Here is a 23,672-nt window from a genome sequence, read left to right on the forward strand (position 1 = left end):
GTGGCTTATTTTTGCTTTTAATTATTGAACACATTCGTTGCTCGGGAGAGTGAGAGATGAGCAATGCCGGTTTGAGCCTGGTGCTGCAAGCTTTAACATTCTGCTGATACCTTGAGCTGCATCATCCTTGTTTCATTCTATTGCCAGGCCTCTCTTGAGTAGAGCTACTTAATGATGTCGGATGGTTGGATGGCTTTGCAGTGCTAGACAGTGGAGATTAGGCTGAATCTTGCATGCTAGCCTGTAATTTCCATCCCCTGTACTCTGGTGCTCCAGGCTAGATGCCTAAACTTACTATTGACTGGCATCAGTATTTTCACCTTGGTCTCCACAGGTGAAAAGCTAATACACTGACCATAGCCATTTTGGCCTAGATAATACAGCATTTGAAAAATGCACATGGATGTGACACACATCTTCAGGGGTGCTGAGAGCCATTGAACCAAACTGTAAATCCTGTATATAATGGAAACCACTTTAAGCCCAGGGGTGCTGCAGGAACACACACACACCATACTCCTAGTTCCAGCACCTGTGCACATGTGGTCTTTCAACTTAATAGTTCCCTAACTTTATTATTAATAATTTCCTAACGTTGGTGGTATTTGTGTTGTGGTAGCATCCAGTGTCTGATTTTTCTAGACACCGTGCAAGCAGAGTGAAAGATGATTTGTGTGCTCAAGAACTTACAATCTAAACACATGAGAGAGAAAGCGTGGGGAAAGGAATATAATGTGCTTGAGCATAGACTGAAGAAGAGATTTTTCATAAGTGAGCAATGGCTTTGCATGATTTTCCTTCCTCGTCTGTGTCAAGTAGGGCATTTCCCTTCCCCCCCCGTAACTTTCTCTACTTTCTCCTATTCCCCTCCTGTCAGGGGATTGCCTGCCTACTTACTTTACCCCTTGCACTGTTTCCCAAAACTTTCCTGGGCACTTTTGTGATGCATCTTGTATGCAGTGGGACTGGCACCTTACCTGTGATGTGGAAATTTTCCTCCTGCTGCTGTCTCACTGCCGTACTGCCTCTGATTAGCACTCTGTGCTTTAGAGAGCAAAGAGGTCAGCCAGGAGAAGAGAGCCACCTGCTTACTGAGCTAAATAATAATTCTTGATTCCACCTAGGAAGAGACGTGGCTTGGTGTTTGCCCAATGGAGAACGGTTTTCTTACTTTTCAAAACAATCACACCTGAAGATCCCCTGTGAAATATCCGGTCCAATCCACACTTCCATTTTCCACTCACAATCATAGTGACCGGTGTGGAGAAGAATTTCAGAGGTACACTGAGGCCTCAGTCATACAAATCGTTCTCCATATGCTTAAATTAGTGCATTGACTTCAAGCAGACTACTCATGCTTAAAATTAAGTATGCGTACAACTGTTTGCAGAGTCAGGGCCTGAGTGAGTGCCAGAGCTGCTGTATTGAACGTTAGATTTTTGTCATGATATCTTAACAAAATGTTCTCTCGTGCCTGGAAACTCTACAGCTGCATCTGAGAGGAGAGCAGGGAAACACCCTGAATAACAGCAAGAGCAAGAGCTTTCTTTCACCCTATTCAAACGCTCCTACCCAAACAAAAGACTTATTGTACGTGAGCTGTTCTTGGAACTTGCTGAGATTTCCTTCAAGATGAATTTAAGAGAATATTTTTTGTAGGCCGCTGAAGAGTCTTGTAGTAAACAGCCTGCGGTCATGCCCATTGCTAGAGTACAGCTGCAGATTTATTAAGCAGAGGGGATGTTGCCCTCTGAGTCAGCCCTCACTAATAAAGGTCTGTTTGGAACGATCTTTTCAAAAATAAATCAGCTTGTTGGGTTTAGCTACTCCTTAGTGTTAATCAACTAAACCTTGCTAAAGAACCAACTTGAAAGGAGTCGCCAAGAAACCCAAATTTTTGGTGATAGTATGCTCAGCTTTCCTTGGAGGAAAACTGACGCCCAGACTGTTTTCATGTGGCATTTTGGAATTTTGTACAGAAAGTGATTCACTTATAGCTCAGTGGTTTGAGCATTGGCCTATTAGACCCAGGGTTGTGAGTTCAATCCTTGAGGGGGCCATTTGGTGAACAGGGTTTTAAAAAGAAAAGAAAAAAACTGTTTGGGGATTTGTCCTACTTTGAGCAGGGGGTTGGACTAGATGATCTCCTGAGGTTCCTTGGAACCCTGATATTCTATGATTACTTCCCCTACTTTGTGTCTCAGGCATATCTTTTATTGAACCAAACCCCCCACCCTGAGTCTCTAATGTCCTGGGAATGACACAGCTACAACTACGCTGCATACATTTGTCTGTCCTTTCTATACCACTGTAAGTGGACATGTGAAATCTGAACTTTTAAGAGAGTTGCCAACAAGCGTTCCCGCTGAGCAAGCAATTGCACCCTCAGGTGTGACCTCTGAAACTGTCTAGCCAGTGCCCCCAGTTAGTTGTACATCACATAACTAAGTATGGCACACCTCTGCTGGAACTGTGAGCCCTGACTGTGCTTTTCAGCAAATAGCAGCGGCTTATTTTTCACATTCCAAAGCAGATTTTCAGCTCAGTGTGGCGTTTCTCGCCATTTTCCACAAGGCAAACGCATGCACATCAAAAACATGGCACCGGATTCTCCACCCTGAAATGGTTCCTTTGCACCACTCAGGCCAGCTGAGAATTCCCTCAGCAGGAGGACTTCTCAACTGATGGACAGCCAGCATAGCTGGACCCTGTGCCAGCTGCCCTATCTACCCACGCCAGTATTTGGGGGTTGGGAGAGTGAGGAGGCAAAGTAACTGATTGGCCAGTTCTCAGCTAGCATGTGATCTATAAGGGACCATAGCCAGATGGTGTTCTAGTTAATGTAGGTCAGACGGCAGCCAGGGAGCAAATGCTTTTCCCTCCCTGTCATGCACCAAGCAAATCTGACCCTTCTGCGGGAGAGTAAGGTGCTACTCAAGCTGAATGAAGGTAGCAGAATGGGGCCCTTGGTGATTTGAAGAAACATACATTATAAAGGAATCACAGACTATTGATTTATTAACTTGCCAATAAATTCTTAACATGGGTCTTCAGTTGTGATAGGCCAGTGAATGAATCCATTGACTTTTCCACCTTGGAAAAGATTATCGGATAAAAGGCAGCCATTGCCCCACAAGAATTCTGATTAGCAAATGTTTGGGTAATATATGGGAATGGGACCATTTGCAATCTGAACTGCAGGTATGAGAGGGAACATCTCGGGAAGTTATCTGGAAGCATTAAACTCAAACAAAAAAATTCAGTACACAGTTGTGCAAACAAAAATATGTTTAATTGCATTGTATATATTGATATACTATAATTGTTAATAAAACTACTATGTTACTGTAGAACTTATCTTTCTTCCAGTTCTTTAAGCAGTTCATCAAAGTGAGTAATGTACCATTTGGCTTTCTCCTTTACTTGTTTCCTGATTACATTTCCTCCAAATCCAATGAAGCAATCCTAGCAAAAGAGAAATGAATAGGCTTGTATATTAAGCTTTCCACTAATGAAATGGGGATTTTCAGTGTAAATATGTTCAATTTTTAAAAAAGAATAAGTTTATCCTCACACTGTAGCAAAACCCCCTCACTAAAAAAAAAAAAATTGCTTTTCTGTGTTTGTTGCTAGGATGGATTTCATCAAAGGCTTGATCTTGTACCCTTGAAGTCAATGGGAATTTTGCCATGGGAGCAGGGTCATTTTCTAATACCTCGTGACATTGACGTCATTCACATCTGAGACTTTACTGAAAAATCTGAGGACGATTCCTGTGACTTATGCTGCTACTGTACCTTGAACTCCTAACGGTCCAGTAGGAGATCTCAGGCGAACGTTTATGCACAATATCTCAATTATACCTCTGCTATTTATTTTAACTCCACTCACCGCGCGTGACAGATACCAAATGCAATCATTAACCAATCTTGGCTCAAATCATTAACCAAGAACAATCATCATTTCCAGAGCCTAGACAATCTAGATCAATGAAAATGCAACATTTAAACTTTCACTTCTTGCTGTTTCATGAGATATTTAAGGCATTAAACAAATATTAATCTGGAATCGCAGTGCATGCACTTGCTGCCAAGATGTACACTGTTAGCATTAAAAATAATAAAATCACACAAGCACTGGCGCTTGGAACTAGCATCAGGCATGTTCCTTATACTGCAGTGCTGATTTTATGGTACTTGCGGAGCACATCCCAGGTCCACATTAAGATACATGCTTCCTGATTCTGACAGAGCAAGAGCATTAGTATTCTAGCAAGGTACTTGACTATAATGATAGGTTGCAAGTTACATCCACATCTACTGTAAAAAGGCACTTTTTTAATTTTTAGGTTGTTTTTTAAATTCTTTTTAAAATTATTCCCAGTTCTGTGAGAGCTGCCATGTTCGGGGGAGGGGGTGTCAGGTGTCTGCTCCATCCCTCTGAGAAGTTATCTCTGGTGCAAGAAAGGAACTTGGTATCCACCCCTCCAACCCATCAAACTAGCACTCTTGCTCTGCTAGTATCAGGCAGCATGCGCACCAGTTGGGGGCAGGAGCGTGCTTCCTAAGCACCATAAATCAGTGGCCCAGGTTGGGATCCTGGTACTTGATGGAATCTGTGTAGAAGCACCATGATACTAACAGTAATAGCTACATTGACAAAAGATGTGGCGTGTGTGTGTGTGCAAGCAATGCCTTTAAAAAAGTAAACAATGCCAAAGAAAAGATTGCAAATCTGGAGGTGCTGGCTACAGTCTAAAAGGCAGGTTGGGAGCGGAACAATATTGTCCAGACCAGCTGGAAGGCATTAGTGGGCTGCTTAGTGGCACTAAAGGGTTTTCAGGAGATTTCTGAGGGATTGTGCTTGGCTGGCTTCCAAGTCTGTTCCAAGTGCAACATGAAAGAAGGTAAGGAGCTGAGAGTGGGTCAAGGAGCCAAAGGGAGCAGTCAGAAGAGAAGCCTGGGTGGGCTACAGGCAGAGTGATGAGTGTAAGGTAACAACAGGATTATGATGTTTCTTTTCAGGTTCTCATATTAGGGGCTGGAGAGGCAGGGAGGTGGTGACCTCAGCTGCAGGTGTGGGTGTTTGCTCAAATGGCAAAAAGGAGAGAGAGACACGGTAAGTGTGCATGTGTGACCCACACCCAGAATGAAAGGGGTAAACGAGTGAATGGCCTGATCCCTTGTTCCACCATGAGGTGATCTCACTGCCTGTTGACACGGTGAGGTGAATGCCCATCAGTATATCCCCTTCTTGGTGTCAGGCAGGAAATCTGATCTCTGGCACAGCCTTTGCTGCTGCAAATAACCCACAAGATACTGTTTCAGAATAGATTGAAAGGCATTAACGATCCCCCTTAAATACTGTATAACAGTCAACAGATGGGGTCTTGACATTGCTTTATATATATAAATATAAGAAAGCATTTGTTTAATGGGGAAATCCAGTTCTTGGATACTCACAGCAGGGGGACATGCTTCCATGTCTGTAGCTCCATCTCCAATCATAACTACCTTCTTAAAGTGAAACTGTTCCTTCAGATGACTAATAACCTTTCCTTTTCCACCTGATTCAGCCGTCGGTTGTGTCTCATCAAACCCTGCATATTCTCCTAAAAACATATGGGGAGGAGGAGTTAGATGCTTGGGCAGCATGTGCAATTGCGTCAGTGGGTTGCAGAGAATCACAAGTACCTAGGAAAGACACCAATGAACTTCTTAAAAATCAAGAGGGATTTTTACATTGTCCAGGCCTTTTCATTAGGAAAATACTAATTAGGGCTCAATCCCAAAGGCTTTACATGCATAAAGCCCCCACTGAATTAACTGGAAATTAAGCATGCATTAAAAACTGTAGGATTTGACCTAAATCACTTTGTGGATCTTACAGTGCCACAAAGGTGTGAATATTTTCACAATGTTGAATGCTGAGAAAAGGCAAAAAATTCCACAAATTCACAGATGCATTGGGCCAGGTTCTACCCTCGGTTACACTGTCACTGTGTAATTCAGAAGTGACCCCATTAAAATCAGTGGCATAAGTAAGAATAATGAGACCCACTGAGCCCCATTCTATTCAGTTACATTGATGTAAAATCCAGAGCTACTCCACTGAAGTCAAGTCCATTGAAGTCAATACTTACTCTGGATTTACCCCAAAGTCACTGAAAGCAGAAACTAAAAGAACTGAAACTGTGTTGTTATTAATGAGACAGTCTTTAACCTTGACTTGAAATCTTATCAAATCCATAGCAAGAATGTAAAAGAACGTGACTTTCCTACGCCTCCGCTGCCGTGCAAAGGAGCGCAACATTTGCTGCTTTTCTCTAGTACAGCCCGTAGTTAAAAAAAATTGATCTTTTATTCTAGACACACAATAGACTGAATCAACTATCATTATTAGTAGGGTATTTCCCATGCTTGTTTCTTTACCCTAGCGGGTTATATTATCTCAGGGGAAACAATGGCTTCCAAAGACCATTTTGTATGGGCAGAAATTGTTTCAATTGGATTTGTTTTCTTTGGAGCAGAGAGGGGAGTTCTGGGAGAAGAAGGAGTTTGGGGGAAGGGACAGGGAGATGACTTAGTGCTGGAGAAAGTTGCCAGCCTGACAGCCCAGCAGTCTGCAGTTTTCCGTCCACAGAACAGCACACTCCCCAGAGTTTGATTGGCAGATGTCAAGAGAGAGAAAAAGAAGAGTGGCTCACAATTTCCTTGCCTGGTGCTGTGCCCGAACTGGCACTGAGACGATGCAGGCTGGATGGTTCTGGCAGAACATGGATTGTGGCTATAAAGTCACTACTGGAACCCACGCTTCATTTTCTGTCTTACGTCCTGTGACTTTTAAAATGCTTTTATGTCACTAAACTGCCTTAACCCTGACCTCTTCTAGAGGTGCCTGGGCAGTTCAGTTTCCATGCCGCTCTCCGTGGCCTCTCTGCTAAGACGGCTGACAAGGGACAATCAGTGCCACTTGTAGAGATGGTCTTTATAATGTGGATGCTCGATCACAAGAAACGGGACTGAGAACCATCAACCTCAGTTCAGAGAAGCCATTCATAGAAGCAACATGACCACATTTCAATGTGTTGATTTTCCATTAGGTTCTTAAGCCACTGTAGCCCATGATCCTACTTCAGCTTGAAGTGAATGGTGACCGTCAGTGAGTAGAAAAAAGAGCCACAATCACATCTTACCATTAAAGTAAAACTTCAGCCTATTGGCAAACACGTTTGCTGTTGGAATGTTCACCTGTAAAGCGACATGCTCCACAATGCTCTGAAACCCGCCGGATATTAAGAAGACTTGGATGCCTCGCTGATGAAGCCTGCTTACCAGCTCCCTTATAGGAAAAGAAAACACAACAACCAGCCCTGAATATCTAGCAAGACCAAGAAATAACAGAGGGAAGGAGGAATCCCAATTATATTGTTCATTAACAAAGCGGACTACAATTTGCATTAGCCTTGTTTAGTCAGGAGTTGGATTTCAATACCATACTTTAGTGCAGCCTTACACTTTCCCTTGTTCCTTTGCAGGCTCGTGTAGCGTTTGTATGAAAGGAGCTATAACAAATCTGTATTATACTGAGACAGACTGGCAATTAGTTGCTCAGAAATTAGTGGATCAGGAAACTGATTTTATTGACATCCAGGTCAATTTTCTTCACATTCAGGTCAATCCCAGTGAACAAATGAGAACTGATCCAGCCGAGAAATTCTCCTGAATGGGAGGATAAGTCCATCAAAAACATCCACCATATGCAAGCAATATAGGCGGTTGAGTCCACAGCACCAAGCCGCACAGAGAATGTGCTTAAAGTTATTGTTAATTTCTTTTATACCTTTGTAACTAGCTGAGTAATAAGAATACACTTAAATTCTTAAAGTATAGGCCTTTGCAGACAGGCTTGAATATCTATATCCTAACAGTTATCTAAAGCATAAGCTGGTCTTTTGGATTGACTGACCCTGAGCTGTATCTCTTGCTGGATGGTTCCTAGGGAACATTGGACAGCAACAGCCTTCCTGTAGAAAAAGGCAATAGCTACAGAATAGGAATCACCAAAAGCTGTATTGGAGACAAAAGAATTTCACTCCCAGTCCTTGAAGACAATGGGAGTTGAGCATTGGTCTGCTAAACCCAGGGTTGTGAGTCCAATCCTTGAGGGGGCCGTTTAGGGATCTGGGGCAAAAATCTGGGTGGGGATTGATCCTGCTTTGAGCAAGGGGTTGGACTAGATGACCTCCTGAGGTCCCTTCCAACCCTGATATTCTATGATTTCTAAAAGAAGGCATTCATTGCAGGATCTAGCCCTAAAACAAAAAAAACCAACACGCAGCAAAAGCAAAGCAGCAGAGGTGGTAGCAAGAGAGGAAGTGCTAGAACACAGGATTAAAATACAGGATTAAAGCAGAGGAGCTGTGTGAACAGGAAAGGGGAGGGAAAAAAGGAAGAGGGTGAGTGTAAGTAAAGAGAAGAGAATCACATGATTCCAAAGACACAATGTTCTGTTTGTGTTCTTGCTGCCCATACAGAGAGAACAAATCTGTGTTTCAGTTCAAGGAGAAAACACAGATGCAATATCTTCTCACAACACTGTTCAGTATTAGAGCCTGCTAGGAGGGCAGTTTTCTAATAAAAGCCTTTTTTCAGTCACTTACTGCTTTTGGGTAGAAAATACCTGTTAGGTTAAAATGAGTTGTGCTTACTCTGAGCCCCAATTTATTTAAAACTTTGTTTGTGACTCTAGTAATGAATTGATAGCCTTGAAGAAAAGACTCCTCTAGATGGGCCCAGTCCTGGGATTTGAATGCCCCCAGCACTTCACATGGTCTGATTCTATATCTCCAGAACATACACACCTAGGCCAACAGCAGTGCAATCAAAGGACCACACCCCGGACCTCGAAAGACCACTTCTAAAGGTGACGGGATAGATCATTGTCCATAACCTTTCAGTCCTTGGCCTGTGTGCTGAGACTGCCAACGAGGATGCCCCTTAGCATCAACCAAGATGGTGCTTGCTTTGATGTGGACACTTGTCCGCAGAAATGGACTCATCCCAATTTGAACATCACATACCATGTAAAAGTCAAGCCAGAAAACATTCTGGGCCAGATCCCCAGCTGGTGTAACTCCACTGACTTCACGCAACTATGCTGATTTACACCAGCTGAGCATCTGGTCTTCTTTGGCTTGGAAGCCTCACTTGAAAAGCATCTTACCTTATGCCCGGTGTGAGCTGAGGAGGATGTTCTGAAATTAGTTTTTGCACTTGCTCCCAGGAGGGACGTATAAGTCCTAGTCGTGCCGTTAAAGCAGCTTTGAATGTCACGGAGCCTCCCATAACTCTCCGTGTCCTAAATTGAGATCCAAACAAATCCATGCAAATCAGTAACACTCCACAGGAAATGGTATGTTACAAAGACTTTTAACTGAAGAGGAATTATTCATAAGTGCAATTAGTTCTAGGCTCTGTTGTGTGCACATCCTGAAAAAGTACAAGCTGAGAAATTTGCATGATATTTAGGAACTGCTGCCAGATTTCAAATCCCCCTCCAAAAATGTTGTGGCAGTTCAGATCCGCCTCTAGTTACAATGGAGCAAATAGGGAGAGCACTCTGACATGGCAAGTTGAAGTTATCTGGCCAGTATTGCTGGGCAAAATACAGAAGATGAGCAGCAAAGAGCTTTAAAAAGAGGTGGAGCTGAACTGATGATTGATGACTACTTGTTGGCGACTCAGTAAGTCTGAGGTTTGTAAGATATATATATTTACAGCATCCACAAACAGACACTTTCCGCAAGCTCAGTGGAAGAGGATCATTGATACTTCTAAAGATAAATGCTGTGATTTAGGAGGACCATGAGGCAAAGCAGATAGATAGCTCTGACATCATGCTGTACCTGAGCATGGCTAACCCAGCTGACATCTTTATTTTATTTCTCCATATTGGACCAGCATTCCTTAAGTAAGGGCCTGATTCTGCTCCATATGAAGTAAATGGGAGTTTGGCTTTTGGCACCAATGTGGGCAACATCAGGCTTCAGAATGGCCCAAGATGTATTTTCTTTCTTTCACAAAAAAGAGGGACCAAGCTGTGCTACTGTTTTGCAAAGTTTAACTAAAAGCCCCTTAACAAAGTAGGGGCCTGGTGTTCATTGGACAGATTTGAATGAACGTTGGCTCAGGCCCCATATATCCACAATTCCAACCGGTAAGTTATTCCTGTATTCATTGAAGCTATTTATTATTACTATGATCCTCTTTAACCTCTTCATCCCTGATGTAATTCCACTGGCCAGGGATGAAGCTGAGCCATTATTACTATTGATTGCTATTGACTGTTAAATAAATAACCAAACTGTGTACATACATTTCTGCCACAGCATCCCCAACTCCACAGAACTTCGCCAGCTCATCAATTCCTTCTTCTCTGATGACTGTACTATCCACATCAAAGCACACTGCATCGGCATTGCGGAAGATTTCCTTCAGCTCCAAGAGGGAGGCCATCCTTCTGGGAAGCTTCCTGCTGCCAGAGAAGAGAAGTTCTTTCTGCCGGTCACTGCACTGCACTCTGTGTTGAGCCATCTAAGAAACTGATCTGTCATCTGCCAGCTAGTGCAGAATGCAGCCGTAGAGCCAGCCCTTATTAATGAGAGTGGGCAGCGGTGAAGACCTGGGTCAGTTACTGATTTACTCTCTGTGGTGCCTGCCTGCTGATGATCAGTCTGAGTTCAAAGCTGGCATTGGACAGTGGAGATTTGGCTCAGCTGTTGATTCGCTCTTGGCAGGGGCTGCCTATTGATGCTCCAATAGGACTCAAGCTTATAGTTTTGACATTTAATGCAACGACTCTCTGAATCCAGCTCTCCTGCAGAGATTGTGACACTAAATTCCAGCTCACCCTCTCAGGTCTAAGGGAACAAGACTTCTCACCACAAGGACTTGTAGAGGGTATAGGATCAGACCCCTGGTCCATCTAAGCCTGTGCTAAATGCTCCAGGGCATGATGCAAGAAATCACATAAAGGACAGTTAGGGATTAATCTGCCAGAGGCGAAGTTTCTGCCTAAGCCCAGCAGACAGTAATCATAATTCTTTTATAAATCCTACTATGCTCCTGATCTCAGTGAACTTGACCCAGCACATCAATCCCAATGTCATGAAACCACAACCTTTTCCCTGGACTATGTTTAAAAATTAGAAATTGAAAGTGTCACTCAGCTGGTCAGGACGCATAATAACTGCTGAAATACACTAGCTTTCCCTTTCTTTTGTATCTGTTCACTTGACTGTGTAGGGCACAGTTAATTCAGCAGATCAGAAACACAGGATTTGCAGTTGGGTATTAAACAGCATAAGAATGCTTTCCTACTATCACACTAATCACCTTGTGCTTGTTCTCTTTATAGGCAAGGTGTAATTCCATATTTAGCAATCGGTTTGTATTTGGGAGAAATACTCAGTGCTATAGCTTTATACCTACCCTGTACCCTAGATGGTATTGTTTGGCTGGTTTGTTTTGGGGTTGATTTGTTTTCTAATCACCGATACTTTCTACTATACATCCCTGTATGTGATTAACCTGAATCTTCCCTGTTCTTCCTGGGGGAAGGGAAAATGCCTTGCCATCTGGTGTCATGTCACACAGCTTCATCTTTTCTTTGCATCACACTAAACTGTATGCAGATTTGTTTGCCTCTTGTGTATTCATCTATAATTTGATGGCAAGACGCACTGCAGCTCCTTACAGAGGACCTGGCTGGTTCCCACAGAGAACATATTTCTTGTCCCTTTAAAACATACTTCTTACACTTGGGCTCCTCACAGATGCCAGTGGAGATGAGGCCCTGATCATCACACATCCAGCTCTGTAAGGGCACCTTTAAAGTAAAAGATGTTTTGATTTTGTAAGAAAGTGCTTGGCTCTGGGAATGGTTAAAACAGCTGCCAGTGCATGCAGTGGGGTAAGTGTTTTAATTTTTTCAGGATAGTCTCCTCACCTCTGCCCGATATATATCAGAAAACTCACTGTCAACTTCTTCGCCACCTTGCCTGCAAATATACCTGCTTGTGGCATGAGCCTGGTAAATGTCACACGTTAAGAAGGATTGAACTGATTCAGTATTTGGATGGGAGACCTCTAAAGACAGTGGGTGGTATGACTGAGAGCAACTGAGAGACAGCATTGCTGAATAGTGAATAGGGGACTAGGAGTCAGGAAACCTGAATCCTATTATTATTTCCCATGCTGCCAGTGTACCTCTGTGTGACATCTAATACATCTCTTCACCTTTCTGTGTCTCAGGGCTTGCCTATAGAGTCGTGCACGGCAAGTGGGGGTGTAAATCTACAGAGCACTAGCGTGCTGCACACTAACTGGCTGTGTGGACCCTGCCGCCATGCACTACAAGTTCCATCGTGTGCTTTGACCTATTGCTGTTTCAAACTCTCTGTATAGAAATGGCCTCAGTTCCCCAGTCTATAAAATGGGGCTAATACTATTTGCCCCTCTATAGGTAGGCTATACATAGTTGAGATGTTCAGAAGGAAAGCTGCTGTTTAAATCCATCCTATTATTATTGGGCTAAATCCTGAAGTTCTCACTCATTTATTACTCAGTCTTCTCTCGGACAAAGCTCCCAGGAAAGTGATACAAATTTTATCTAAGGCTAATTAAAAACCAAGTAAGAACTTAGGGTCAAATTCAGCAGTCCTTAATTGAGCAACACTTCCGTTGACTGTAACGAGCTCGTCATGATCTAGATCCACATTATTTATACTTTACCTTTAGTATAACCACAGTACCTAGGAAACCGAGTCAGGAACCAGGACCCCACTTTGCTAGGACTCTGACTCAGAAATAAAAGCCTCTGATGAAACACAAAGAATGAGATCCTGCTCACTTATCCGTCCCAAGACCTCTTCCATGTGAAAGGGGCATTAAGCCCAGTCATGTGACAGAACTCCCATTTGAGTACTTGCATCCACCCTAGCTACATTCCCAATGCATTTTCAATTGGTTGAGTTATTCTTCACTTCCTTCCTAAACAGTAGCCTTCTTACAGAGCTCTGCCTGACCATGTCTCTATGGCTATGTGTGTAAACTGTTATCTCATATATTGGCATTTGTCTGAGTGAGATTCCTTGGAGCAGGATCCTTGTGTTTTGTAAAACCCCATGCATGTTTATGGCACTCTGCCCTGCCAGTAGATTAAATGGCTGTATATACCCTCCTGCACTTATCTGTCCCATAAGTAGGAGTGTGAGGGGTATGGGGAGAGCCGGTGCTGCGGGGCTGCTATTCCCCTCCCATGCAGGTGGGCTGGGAGTGGGCAGAGTTCTGGCACAGTTGAACCAGTGTGGAGGGTGAGTAACCTGTGCCAAGAAAATGGCTGATGCAGCCAACTTCTCTCAGGGCACTACGGAGAAGCAGGGACTGGTCTCTGACTCTGGGGTAATGCAGCTACGCACTGCCCCTCACTCAGGGAAGACTGTAAACTTCAATCTGCCCCGAGCACTTAGCCTATAAGCTCTCTGGAGTAGGAACATCATCATGTACTTTTCTGTGATGCACCACTTACACATATGCAATTGGATAAAGAACACATAATACAATAATATTACATGATCATGGCATGCAAAAGAAACTTTTGCTATAAGAATAAAACATAAACCTCCCTGCAATACCTACAGGTTGGTACTAAGCTGCAGTTTCACAGTGAGTGGGTATGTGACTGAATTCCAGGTTTACATTGCATCAGCCTTAACTTGAAATTGACTTCATATCTGCCTGGTCATGCCGTTACTGGAATTTTTTGCTTTGACTCTGGGGCAGAGTTGGAAAACCATGTGTTGTGACATGTGCTTGAGCAATAGAATTGAAAAGAGTCTGTACTGACATTTTTGGGATAGCATGCTGTTAAAATCTAGTCTGCGGAAAAATTATGAAGTCCATCAAGAATTTAGCCCTGGATATAGATGCTGGTTTTAAAGTTTGCCCTACCAGACAAACATGCTGCATCACAGTGGCATGACATTTGTGTTATGATGTCCCAGTGCTGATCCATCCTTATGCAAAGTTATCATGTTACATCGTGAGAACATGCGGTTGCATTGCAATATCACACCATGATGAAATATCCTGTGGCAATACAGCATTGCCATGTGATAATGTAGTGTCAGCCTGAAATATATTTCAGGATATGCCTCCTCAAAATCTGATCTATCCTGTGAAAACTGGGATAGGCAGAAACCCTAATCATGGGTGCCAACTGGATTCTGCCAATCCCTGGGATCAGCCTTCCAGTTTGCTCCCTTTTCTGGACATTCCCTGCTGTGACATAGCCATTACTGCTGACTTTGATGGACTGGGATATAGGATGGAGAGAAAAAACATGGATGCCAGCTGTGAAGCCACCACTGAGACCCACACTTCCTTCTCTTTATTACATGCAGTGACTCTTTGGAAAGTACTTTAAGGCCATGCTTGGTGGAAGGAGACGCTTAGGCGGTATGATCTTGATCCCCGAGAAGAATCCGAGGTGGATTTGTAAAAAAGAGCAGATGCTTCTAATCTCCTTTGGCCTGCAATCTGCAAAATCTCTGGAAAAGTATCCCACCACACGCTACAGGTAGGATTTTGAGTCATGGACTAATTGTTGGGGCATTTTGGGCTGCTGATCAAAAAGGTGTTGATGGAGGATTTGTGGGGTGGGGCAGCTGGTGCAGAGCATGCCTGGGGTAGGAGGCTGATGCTACTGCAGTGAGGGGCTCTTAAGTAGGTATAGCCAATGCTGCTGGAGTTGGTGAGGGTTGATACACCTCAGGTGAAGTGGGGTCCATCCTCTTTTGTCCTCCATGCCTGCACAGCTGCAGGAGCTCTAGGGTTAGGAAGAATCATTCCAAGGGGCTACAGAACCAGTTTCACAGAATCTTGAAGCCATTTCCCTAGCCCTGGAACTGAAAGTAACAGGGGAGCAGGTAGAGCACCGAGCTGTCCTGTGACTGGTACGGGACAATAGGGGGTGGGGAGGGGCAGAGAGAGCAGTCACAACATCAGCCCAAACTTCCACTGGGCCCTCCTGACCTAGTGATTTTGCCACACCAACCAAGCACCCCCTGGGGACCCACTTCTGGGTCATGTCCCACCCATTAAGAACCTCTTCAAAGAGAGCACAAACCCATGGAAGGGCGGAGGGGAGACACTGGAGGAAGTAGACAGAGGTGGTCTCTAATCTGACTTTTCTCCAGCACTGAAAGCAATGCTCTGCACCTTTCTCTCTGGCGGTGCCTCAAATGAGGTGGAGAACAGCAGTTAAGAGCACAGCCTGCCCAGGGAAGGAGTTGCTAGGTTATTCACAAGTGGGTGTTGTTTGGAAACAGATGAGCATAAAGACCTGGACATTGCACCCACATATAGTGTATGAGATCTCAAAAAGAGTGGAAGGAGAACTGAAAACGTTGTCAAACTTCCAAGTAGAAGAGAATCAGGAACTATCACGTGTCTGGCTTTACTCCAGAGACCCATGGTTACGTAATCTTCCAAGGCTGACAGAGATCAGTTGCATTGTGAAAAAGAGAATCTACTAGCACTGTGGTTTATGCAGTATAGACAGAAAAGGATGAATTCCCACAACTAAGATCAGTTAGGCCTATCTCCATGTGAAAGGTACAGGTAAATCAAATTGGAAAAGCCTGCCTCTTTCTAGCACAGCAACTCCTCACTTAAGTATCAGAGGGGTAGCCGTGTTAGTCTGATCCGTAAAAGCAGCAAAGAATCCTGTGGCACCTTATAGACTAACAGACATTTTGGAACATGAGCTTTTGTGGGTGAATACCCACTTCGTCAGATGCATGTAGTGGAAATTTCCAGGGGCAGGTATATATATGCAGGCAAGCTAGAGATAATGAGGCAGTTCAATCAGGGAGGATGAGGCCCTGTTCTAGCAGTTGAGGTGTGAAAACCAAGGGAAGAGAAACTGGTTTTGTAATTGGCAAGCCATTCACAGTCTTTGTTTAATCCTGCCGTGTGCTGCTCCTATCCTCTGCCTTGGAACTGCTCCCAGGAACCTCCTGCTTGCTGGGTGGGAGGGAGAAGAGGAGTGCTAATGTCAGGGTGTCCCCCTCCCCCAGCTCATGTACCCCATCTCCACGGGGGGGGCACATGACAGGGCTCAGAACGGAGGGAGCTTGCTTGCATCAGCTGCTGTCTCAGCTTGCTAATCTACAATACTTAAAAAGGCATGTACTTAGAGTGGGGTCAGCGTACTTAAAGGGGCAATGCAGGTCTCTCTGTCTCTCTCACACACACACACACACACACACACACACACAAGGCATAGCTCTCTGTCTCTCCCTCTCTCCTTCTCACACACACACACACACACACACACACACACACAAAGTGCGTGTCTCTGTCTTTCTGTTTCTCTCTCTCTCTCTCACACACACACACACACACACACATACATATGCGGGAAGGGACAGCACGTTGGGCTCTTCAGCAACAATTCAGCAGTGGGTCCCTTGGTCCCTCTCAGAGACTGGCTCGGTCCCTCTTTGGCTGGCAAAAAAAAATTCCCTGGAACTTAACCCCCCTATTTAGATTAATTCTTATGGGGAAATTGGATTCACTTAACATCATTTCACTTAAAGTAGCATTTTTCAGGAACATAACTTCAACGTTAAGCGAGGAGTTACTGCATTTGACTTCTGCAAGGAAGGCTAGACTTCTGACTCTGTCATTTCAGCTTTGGAAAGGCTCCATGCAGCAAGCATTCATACAAGTCTAAGTGAATGGAAGAAAATGGACAAAAAGGTGAAAGAAGAAAATGAGAAAGAGAAGCCAGTGGAAAAGGAGAGATCAGAGAAGATTTAAGAGAAGAGAATATAGGTTCAGAGAATCAGAAAGAAGAGCAAAGTAGAATAGTTGAGGGAAAGGAAAGATAACGATGAAGAAAAAAGAGGAACAAAGAAGGCAGTTTTCAGAGTGGTAGCCGTGTTAGTCTGTATCAGCAAAAACAACAAGGAGTCCTTGTGGCACCTTAGAGACTAACAAATTTATTTTGCCATAATCTTTCACAGTGGCAAGGAAGGGAAAGCAGATCTTTCCACAACCCTCTGGATTTGCCAGGACACTCAGGGGAAGCACTGGCACATCCACAGTTTACAGATGAGTTCTGTTACATAACCTAGCGGTGATGGAGCCAGTGGATGAGGAGTAGCAGTTATGCAGTGCAAAATGTTATTGTTTAAAGAAAATAATTGAAATCTTTCCAGTTTTCTGATCCTTTGAGGAAGAATGTTTTGTACATTGTGAAAAGCAAACCGTCTGATAAATAATACTTCAAGAGGAAAAAGGGAATGATGTTTAGAAGCCATATGGTTTTCTGGCTGCATTTATTTCTAGCCTGATGTAACTAGGCATTGATTTGCCTAGTGAGATCGCAAAATCAACATCCCAATCTCACTTCACTTGTTATCATACGTTAGTTTTCAGAAGTGCTACCCATCCCCATCCACATTGTCACTTTTTGTTGCATTTGCACTTGTTGCCATAAAAAAAAACTGAAGATCAACTCAACCTTAGTGAAATAGTTATCAAAAGTACCTCCTGAAACAGAGCATTAGGGCTGTGGTGCACTTCACAAACAGTCTCTGGTGCTTCCCACTTTCCCACCCCTTTCCTCTTCAGTGAAACTGTAAACGCCTTATCAATAGTAATGGATTGCACAAGAGGCCTGATTTTGATCTCACTTACACTGGTTTAACCCTTGTGTAATATCAATTACTTCAAAAGAGTTACTCCTTGTTTGCACCTGTGTATGTGAGAACAGAATCAATCCTGAGATATTAGTAAATTCCGTTGGCAGAACTGATCCCTAGTTTGTGGCACAGGTGTGAAATTAACTCTTACTGTACTACATTGTTTCTAGTGAACTAAAGAGAAATGAGAGTCACGAGTAATTGGTTCTAGTCTCAACCCTGCTATGTACTGTGGGGCTTGGTTCAAGTCCCACTGAAGTTAATGGGAGTCTTTCCATTGACTTCAACTGGTGCTGGATTGGGCTGCATGTTAGGATGAGGCAAATTACTTAATCTCTCTGTGCCTCAATTCCTCTATCTGTAAAATGGGAATACAAATACCTACCTCACAAGGTTGTTGTGAGGCTTAATTCACAATGCTAGAAAAGCACTTTGAGCTCTTCAGATGAAAGGACGTATATTTGAGCAAATTATTATGAGTAGTAATTACATGAAAAGACCAAATAATAGTTCTTGGGAGTTTTTGGTGCCCTAGTATCACTGAGCCTGCTTCAACTTGTTGATTTTCAGTTCAGCTTTAAAGGAAGCAATGTAAATAAGTATTTGCATTTGGAATCAACAGATGGGTTTCTTGCAACTGTCAGTTGACATTTGACAGCAATGCATAGGGGTAAATTGCTTTCAATACTTTATAAAAAATAGATGAAGAAAAGGCAAAGGAGACCAAATGATACAGCCATAAACATAGGACCCCCTCCAGCTTTTTGGGTAGTGCTTTCATCTGGCAAAGTGATGATGATTCTCCTCTATAGGATTGCATCATTCATTTATGCTCCTGTGGCAAAACCGGCACCTCACTGTCACTGCATCTGGTGTGAGAACACAATCATACCAACAACAAAAAATACCCAGAGGGGTCTGAAAACCAAATCCATCACATACTGTCTGTGCTAGAAAACAAATTAGGAGCAAGATGGATATGATTTTTCAGAGAGACATCCCCTTCTAAACAGAGAAAAAAAACAGTCCTGGTGACTTACAGTATTGTACTGCCCGTGGCTGCTGTTGCTGCTGCTGCTGGAAACCTCCTGGCTGTGCAGGAAAAGAAATGATCAGCTGGGACCTTTGCTCATATATATACAAAGGTACGGACTGATCAGGAAGAAAGGTGCATTTTCTAAATAGCTCTGTATAATCTGCTGAGTAAGCACAGCTACTTTTTTTTTTAAATCGTTACATGCATGAAACTAGAGATGTTCAGCTGTTTGCTGACAGGCTCAGGAAAGCGAGGTGCAATCCTTCCCCCTTTGGAGGAGGAGCCCCTATAGCCCAGCCCTGCTAGCTCCCTGGTTGGCTAAGGATGTACCGGCACTGGCACAGAGAGCATTGCAAGGAGAGGTGGAGGGATTGCTCGTTTAATGTATGTCACTCTGTGCTGCAGACATTTATGAGGGTTCTAAAGCCTCAGCAAAATAAAGCAAAAGAGCTTGGCACAAAACCACAAAGAGGTGGGGGTAGGGATGTTAGGTGCCGTGGTCCAGGGTTACTGTCCCTGGTAATGCACAGTAATCCCCCAAGGAATACGATTACGAAGGCTGTCCCCTGAACTAAGGATAACTCAGTGTTTATGTTTGTAACAGAAGAATTCTTACACCAGTTGAGGATCTGACCCCTTAAATTGTCCAGCTTGGAGTTGAGGAATGTCTCCATTCTCATCTGAATTGAGAGACATGGTACCAAAGAGATGTAAGAAGTATTGGTCTATTTGAAGTTTAATGTAGCCCCCTTCTAGGCTGAGGCTTTCACTAAATTAGCTTGGCCAGTTCAAGCATGGTTCAGATGAACTTGCTTTAAACAGGGATTGACAGGCCAAAGTAGACATCTCTGATACAACTTTAGATAATGTTTTCACCCCTCAGCCACGAGGCCGAGAAGCATAGGAAGGAATTGTGAGGTACCTGTGGAGATTTGGGGACAGATCCTCAGCTGATGTAAACTGAGATAACTGTGGGATTACTCACAATCATAAAGTTAAGCACATGCTTAGGTACTCTGCTGTATCAAAACCAGAAGGCTGCCCAGCATCTTGAAGGATCAAGCCTCAACCTTCACACCAATATAAAATTGGAGCGGCTCGATATAAATCAGTGTGATCACTCCAAATGTACACTATGTTAAACAAATGTAGAAGATAGCGTATGGTCTTTTATTTTGGCACTCCTGTGCATTTTCAATTATGGGCTGAAATTATAGTGGTTTCCAAAATTAGAGGGTGGATTTCTCTTTATGAATAATCTGGATTGTTAGTAGAGCTGTGTGGAAACTGGAATTTCCATTGATGGGAAATTGCATAATTTCAAAATTGTTTTTTGTTCTGAATTGGAACAATTGAAACATTGAATTTCTAAATTTCTTGCAAAATGACATTTTCAACAAATTCTGACTTAGGTCACTGTACATATTTTGTTTAGCTAAAATTTAAACATTTTATTTCTATTTTAACTTTTTAAAATGTTATAGTGTATAATGTAATCTAAAATACATTTTGAAATAAAGTTGTTTTTTAAATGAAAAATCAAAATGTTCCATTCAGATAAGGTTGAAATGCTTCATTTTGAATCGGGGAAGGGGGGTGTTAATTAAATTTTGCCAAAATTGACACGTTCCAGCAGAATGTTTCGATTTGGATTAATCAATATTTTCCAGTGGTAAAATATTCCATCAGAAAATTTTTGACTAGCTCCAGGAAGCCAACAACAACAAAAAAAGTCTCTCCTTTTAAGTTGGTTATATTCAAAGGTAGGAAAGCTGTTGTGGCTGATATAGCTCCATTTATTTACTTCTTGATGGGCAGTCTTGTGACTGGCATCCTTATGAAAAGATTATCAAGAGCCAGTCACATTTCATGCATCAGCTGTTTTGCAATTCTGGCAACCTTATTCCTCCAATTTATGTGGATTAGTTAAAGTCACAAGCTTTATCCGTGCCTCCTTCTACGTCATCCTTGTGGTTTCAAATATTAACAATATTTAAATAATCAGTGGTCAGTATGAGCATCTATGTGTAGCTTCTTGTGTCAGAGTACTCCTATGCCAGAACCCCCTACTGGAGTGACACTGAGATATCTAATGTCTAGTCTGATCCTGTTTATTAGTTTTATCTTTGTCAGGACATTGTGTTTTTAAACAGGCTTAGAAACAAGGATTAATCACAGTTCGATGCTGGACAAATTGAATCAGATAAAGACGAGAGAAATGGTTCCTACCCAAAAACCCAATGAGGTTTTGCCTGAATAAGGAGTGCATAATTTGGCCAACAGAATTCTTATTGAATACTTCAAATAGAAATATCCCACCTTTGGTTTCAATAGATTTAGATGGGTTTAATAGACAGGTTTTCATCCATTTAGACATTATAGGAAAGTTCTTCAGTTGTTGTAAATTGTCACTGCACCGCTGACTTCAATGGACAATTTACTCCAGCAAGTATCTGCCCTTATATTTTGATCGTACATTAAAAATTAAATGCACAACAGTTCAACAACTGAAATGAAAATGAGCTATGAATGGATGGGTTTGCACTTCTCCCTAAAAGACTGCTGCAAAATGGGAGTTCAACTGCCCTAAAAATATAAAAGTACTCTGAAACAGCAGCCCTCAAATGTGTGGTCCGGGAAGGAAGCACAGAGACTTGTGGCTTAGATTTTCATGGGGCCTAGTGGAGTTAGGCACCCTCAATTCCCTTGAAAGTCAGTATGAATTGGACACTAACTCCTTGAGGCTCCTGAGAAAACCCCATTTGGTGAGAAGTGTAGATAGTGACTTAAACTAAGGGCTGTTAGATTTCTTTTGAAGTTGGCTTTTCTTTCTGATAAAACACGTCAAAACTCTAACTAAAACCAAAAAGTGATTTTTTTTTCCTGCACTAAATCAAAGCTCCCTGTCTGAAATAGCTCCTGAGTGTTTGAACACTCTAGGCACCAGGGCTGGGGCAGGGCCAAACCAGAAAGCCTTACAGATGGCTTCAGCCGTGACTTGGATTCATATTGACACTGACCCATTTTTATCTATATTGGCAATACAACTGCCTCCTTTCCAGGGATCATCAAAGGAAAAGATCATAGACCTGGAAATTGCATAATATGAAGGATAGTTAGTGTGGTTGGTCTGTGGTGATCATATGTGTGCACATGTATGTGTGTGTTTGACTATATTGCCCTCTATTGGCTGGTTGCGTTGTACATGCTACAGCTAGAGGCTAGACCTGCTAATCATCATTAATCAAAGGTGCATGTCAAAATGTTTGGGTGTGATTCTTGGACTGTGGAATTCTTTGGTGGAGAGTATCAGAGATATGTGGAAGATTCAGGAGTGTGGAGTCTCCTTTCATAGAATATCAGGGTTGGAAGGGACTGGTGGTCATGTACTTCCTCCCCCTGCTCAAAGGGGGACCAATCCCCAACTAAATCCCAAAATTGCCCCCTTAAAGATTGAACTTACAACTCTGGGTTCAGCAAGCCAAATCTCAAACTACTGAGCTATCCTTTGCAGGATATATGGGGACAGAGATCCCAAAAGCCATGTGTGCAGTCTTTCTTTGGGCCTGTAGCTAGACACACACGGAGTAGACAAACAAAATTAGAATTCCAGGGTTCCCCTCTAACAGTACATTTTGAGATACCAAGTGCAATTTCCTGCATTTTAGAATATTTAATTTTCTAAAAGAAAAGATTAATACAATAAGAAAGAAAGCTTACCTGGTATTTTTTTATTTGGGGCTCCTCACTAGAATAACTTGCCAGCAGCTAAGCAAAACCACGGAGGTCCAAACATGCTGATATATTTCCCATTGAAGCTCACACACCAACTGCATAAAAAACAGTCAAAAAGTCAGTAACCCAAGCAGGTTGTCACCTTTCAGCTGCATAGAAACTCAGGCTCCCATACCTATCTCTATTATTCACAACCCAGTCTCCCAAAACTCCCTTATCCTGCTCTCTCACCAATAAGTAGTGGCCAGGTATAATTGTTAAATTGGTTTCAAAACACTCCACTGAGGACAATCAGTCTTGCCAGCTCTCGTGATTTTATTGCAAGTATGCAAGTTTCACAATATTTGTTGTTTTTCTTAAAGCCCCAGCTCCTGAAGTCCTGTGAGTGCCTGAGAATTTCAGCTTTCATCTAAAACAAGCAAGTTTGAGCCTTCATGGTTACAGAGACTATCTTGAAAAAGGGAACCCTAAAGATTCAGAATTCAAGGCAAATAAAAAGAAAAACTCTAATTTTATTATTTTTGAAATCTCAGGATTTTCAAGCAGATCACATTTTTTTGGAGCCTGACTCATGATTTTTGAACATTGGGGACTGGCTATACTGGACATTTGTTTATTACTCTGAGCAGAACATCAAGTAGCAGCGAGAGCAAAGAAGGCAGTTTGAAATATTGCATTTATCTTTATTAATCGAGCTAATTTAAATATTAATCCACTATTTAAAAAAAAACTTGGCTAATTTCAAACTCAGGCGAGTTTGTGATTTTAGTAACTGAGGGATTGTCATTGCTAACTACGTAATACACCTATTAGTGACCTAGCGGCATGTTCATTATTTGAATTGCATACAAATAGCTAAAACTGTGAGAAGCTAGTTTGTGCATATTAATGAAGTTATTCATATAATGAGAGTCGCAATCGTACATGACTAGGCATGCTTCCACAGTAGTAAGATTTTACATTTTAATGAGATCTTGCGTATATTCATAAAAGTATGCGCACGTGATTAAGTTATTTGCATATTAACGGCTTCAAACGGCCGCGAGAGCCTCTGCAGGGGGGCGGGCGCGGGGAACGAATGACAAGGGAGCTGGCCAATGGTATTGCAGCCGGCTCGGCCTGGCCAAT

The 23,672-nt window shown here is 42.7% G+C and overlaps 1 protein-coding gene across 5 annotated transcripts; it reads right to left on the reverse strand.

Annotated features, from left to right (window-relative positions):
* Nucleotides 1–3,311: 3,311 nt before the first annotated feature.
* On the reverse strand, nt 3,312–23,656 carry PSPH (phosphoserine phosphatase). Of its 5 annotated transcripts, none has more exons than XM_050929662.1 (7): nt 23,505–23,656; nt 22,530–22,639; nt 10,378–10,533; nt 9,226–9,360; nt 7,196–7,341; nt 5,463–5,611; nt 3,312–3,465 (listed from the first exon to the last, which is right to left on the reverse strand). In XM_050929662.1, the coding sequence occupies exons 3-7, from the start codon at nt 10,515–10,517 to the stop codon at nt 3,355–3,357; spliced, it is 681 nt and encodes a 226-aa protein (XP_050785619.1). In that variant the 5' UTR covers nt 10,518–10,533; nt 22,530–22,639; nt 23,505–23,656; the 3' UTR covers nt 3,312–3,354. The 5 variants fall into 5 exon arrangements, with proteins under 5 accessions (XP_050785619.1, XP_050785618.1, XP_050785615.1 ...); XM_050929661.1 differs by having other exon boundaries at nt 10,378–10,536; XM_050929658.1 differs by lacking the exons at nt 22,530–22,639; nt 23,505–23,656 and adding an exon at nt 18,814–19,072.
* Nucleotides 23,657–23,672: the final 16 nt, after the last annotated feature.

The sequence above is a fragment of the Gopherus flavomarginatus genome, chromosome 19 (genome assembly GCF_025201925.1).
Source record: "Gopherus flavomarginatus isolate rGopFla2 chromosome 19, rGopFla2.mat.asm, whole genome shotgun sequence".
In the NCBI taxonomy this organism is placed as follows: Eukaryota; Metazoa; Chordata; order Testudines; family Testudinidae; genus Gopherus; species Gopherus flavomarginatus.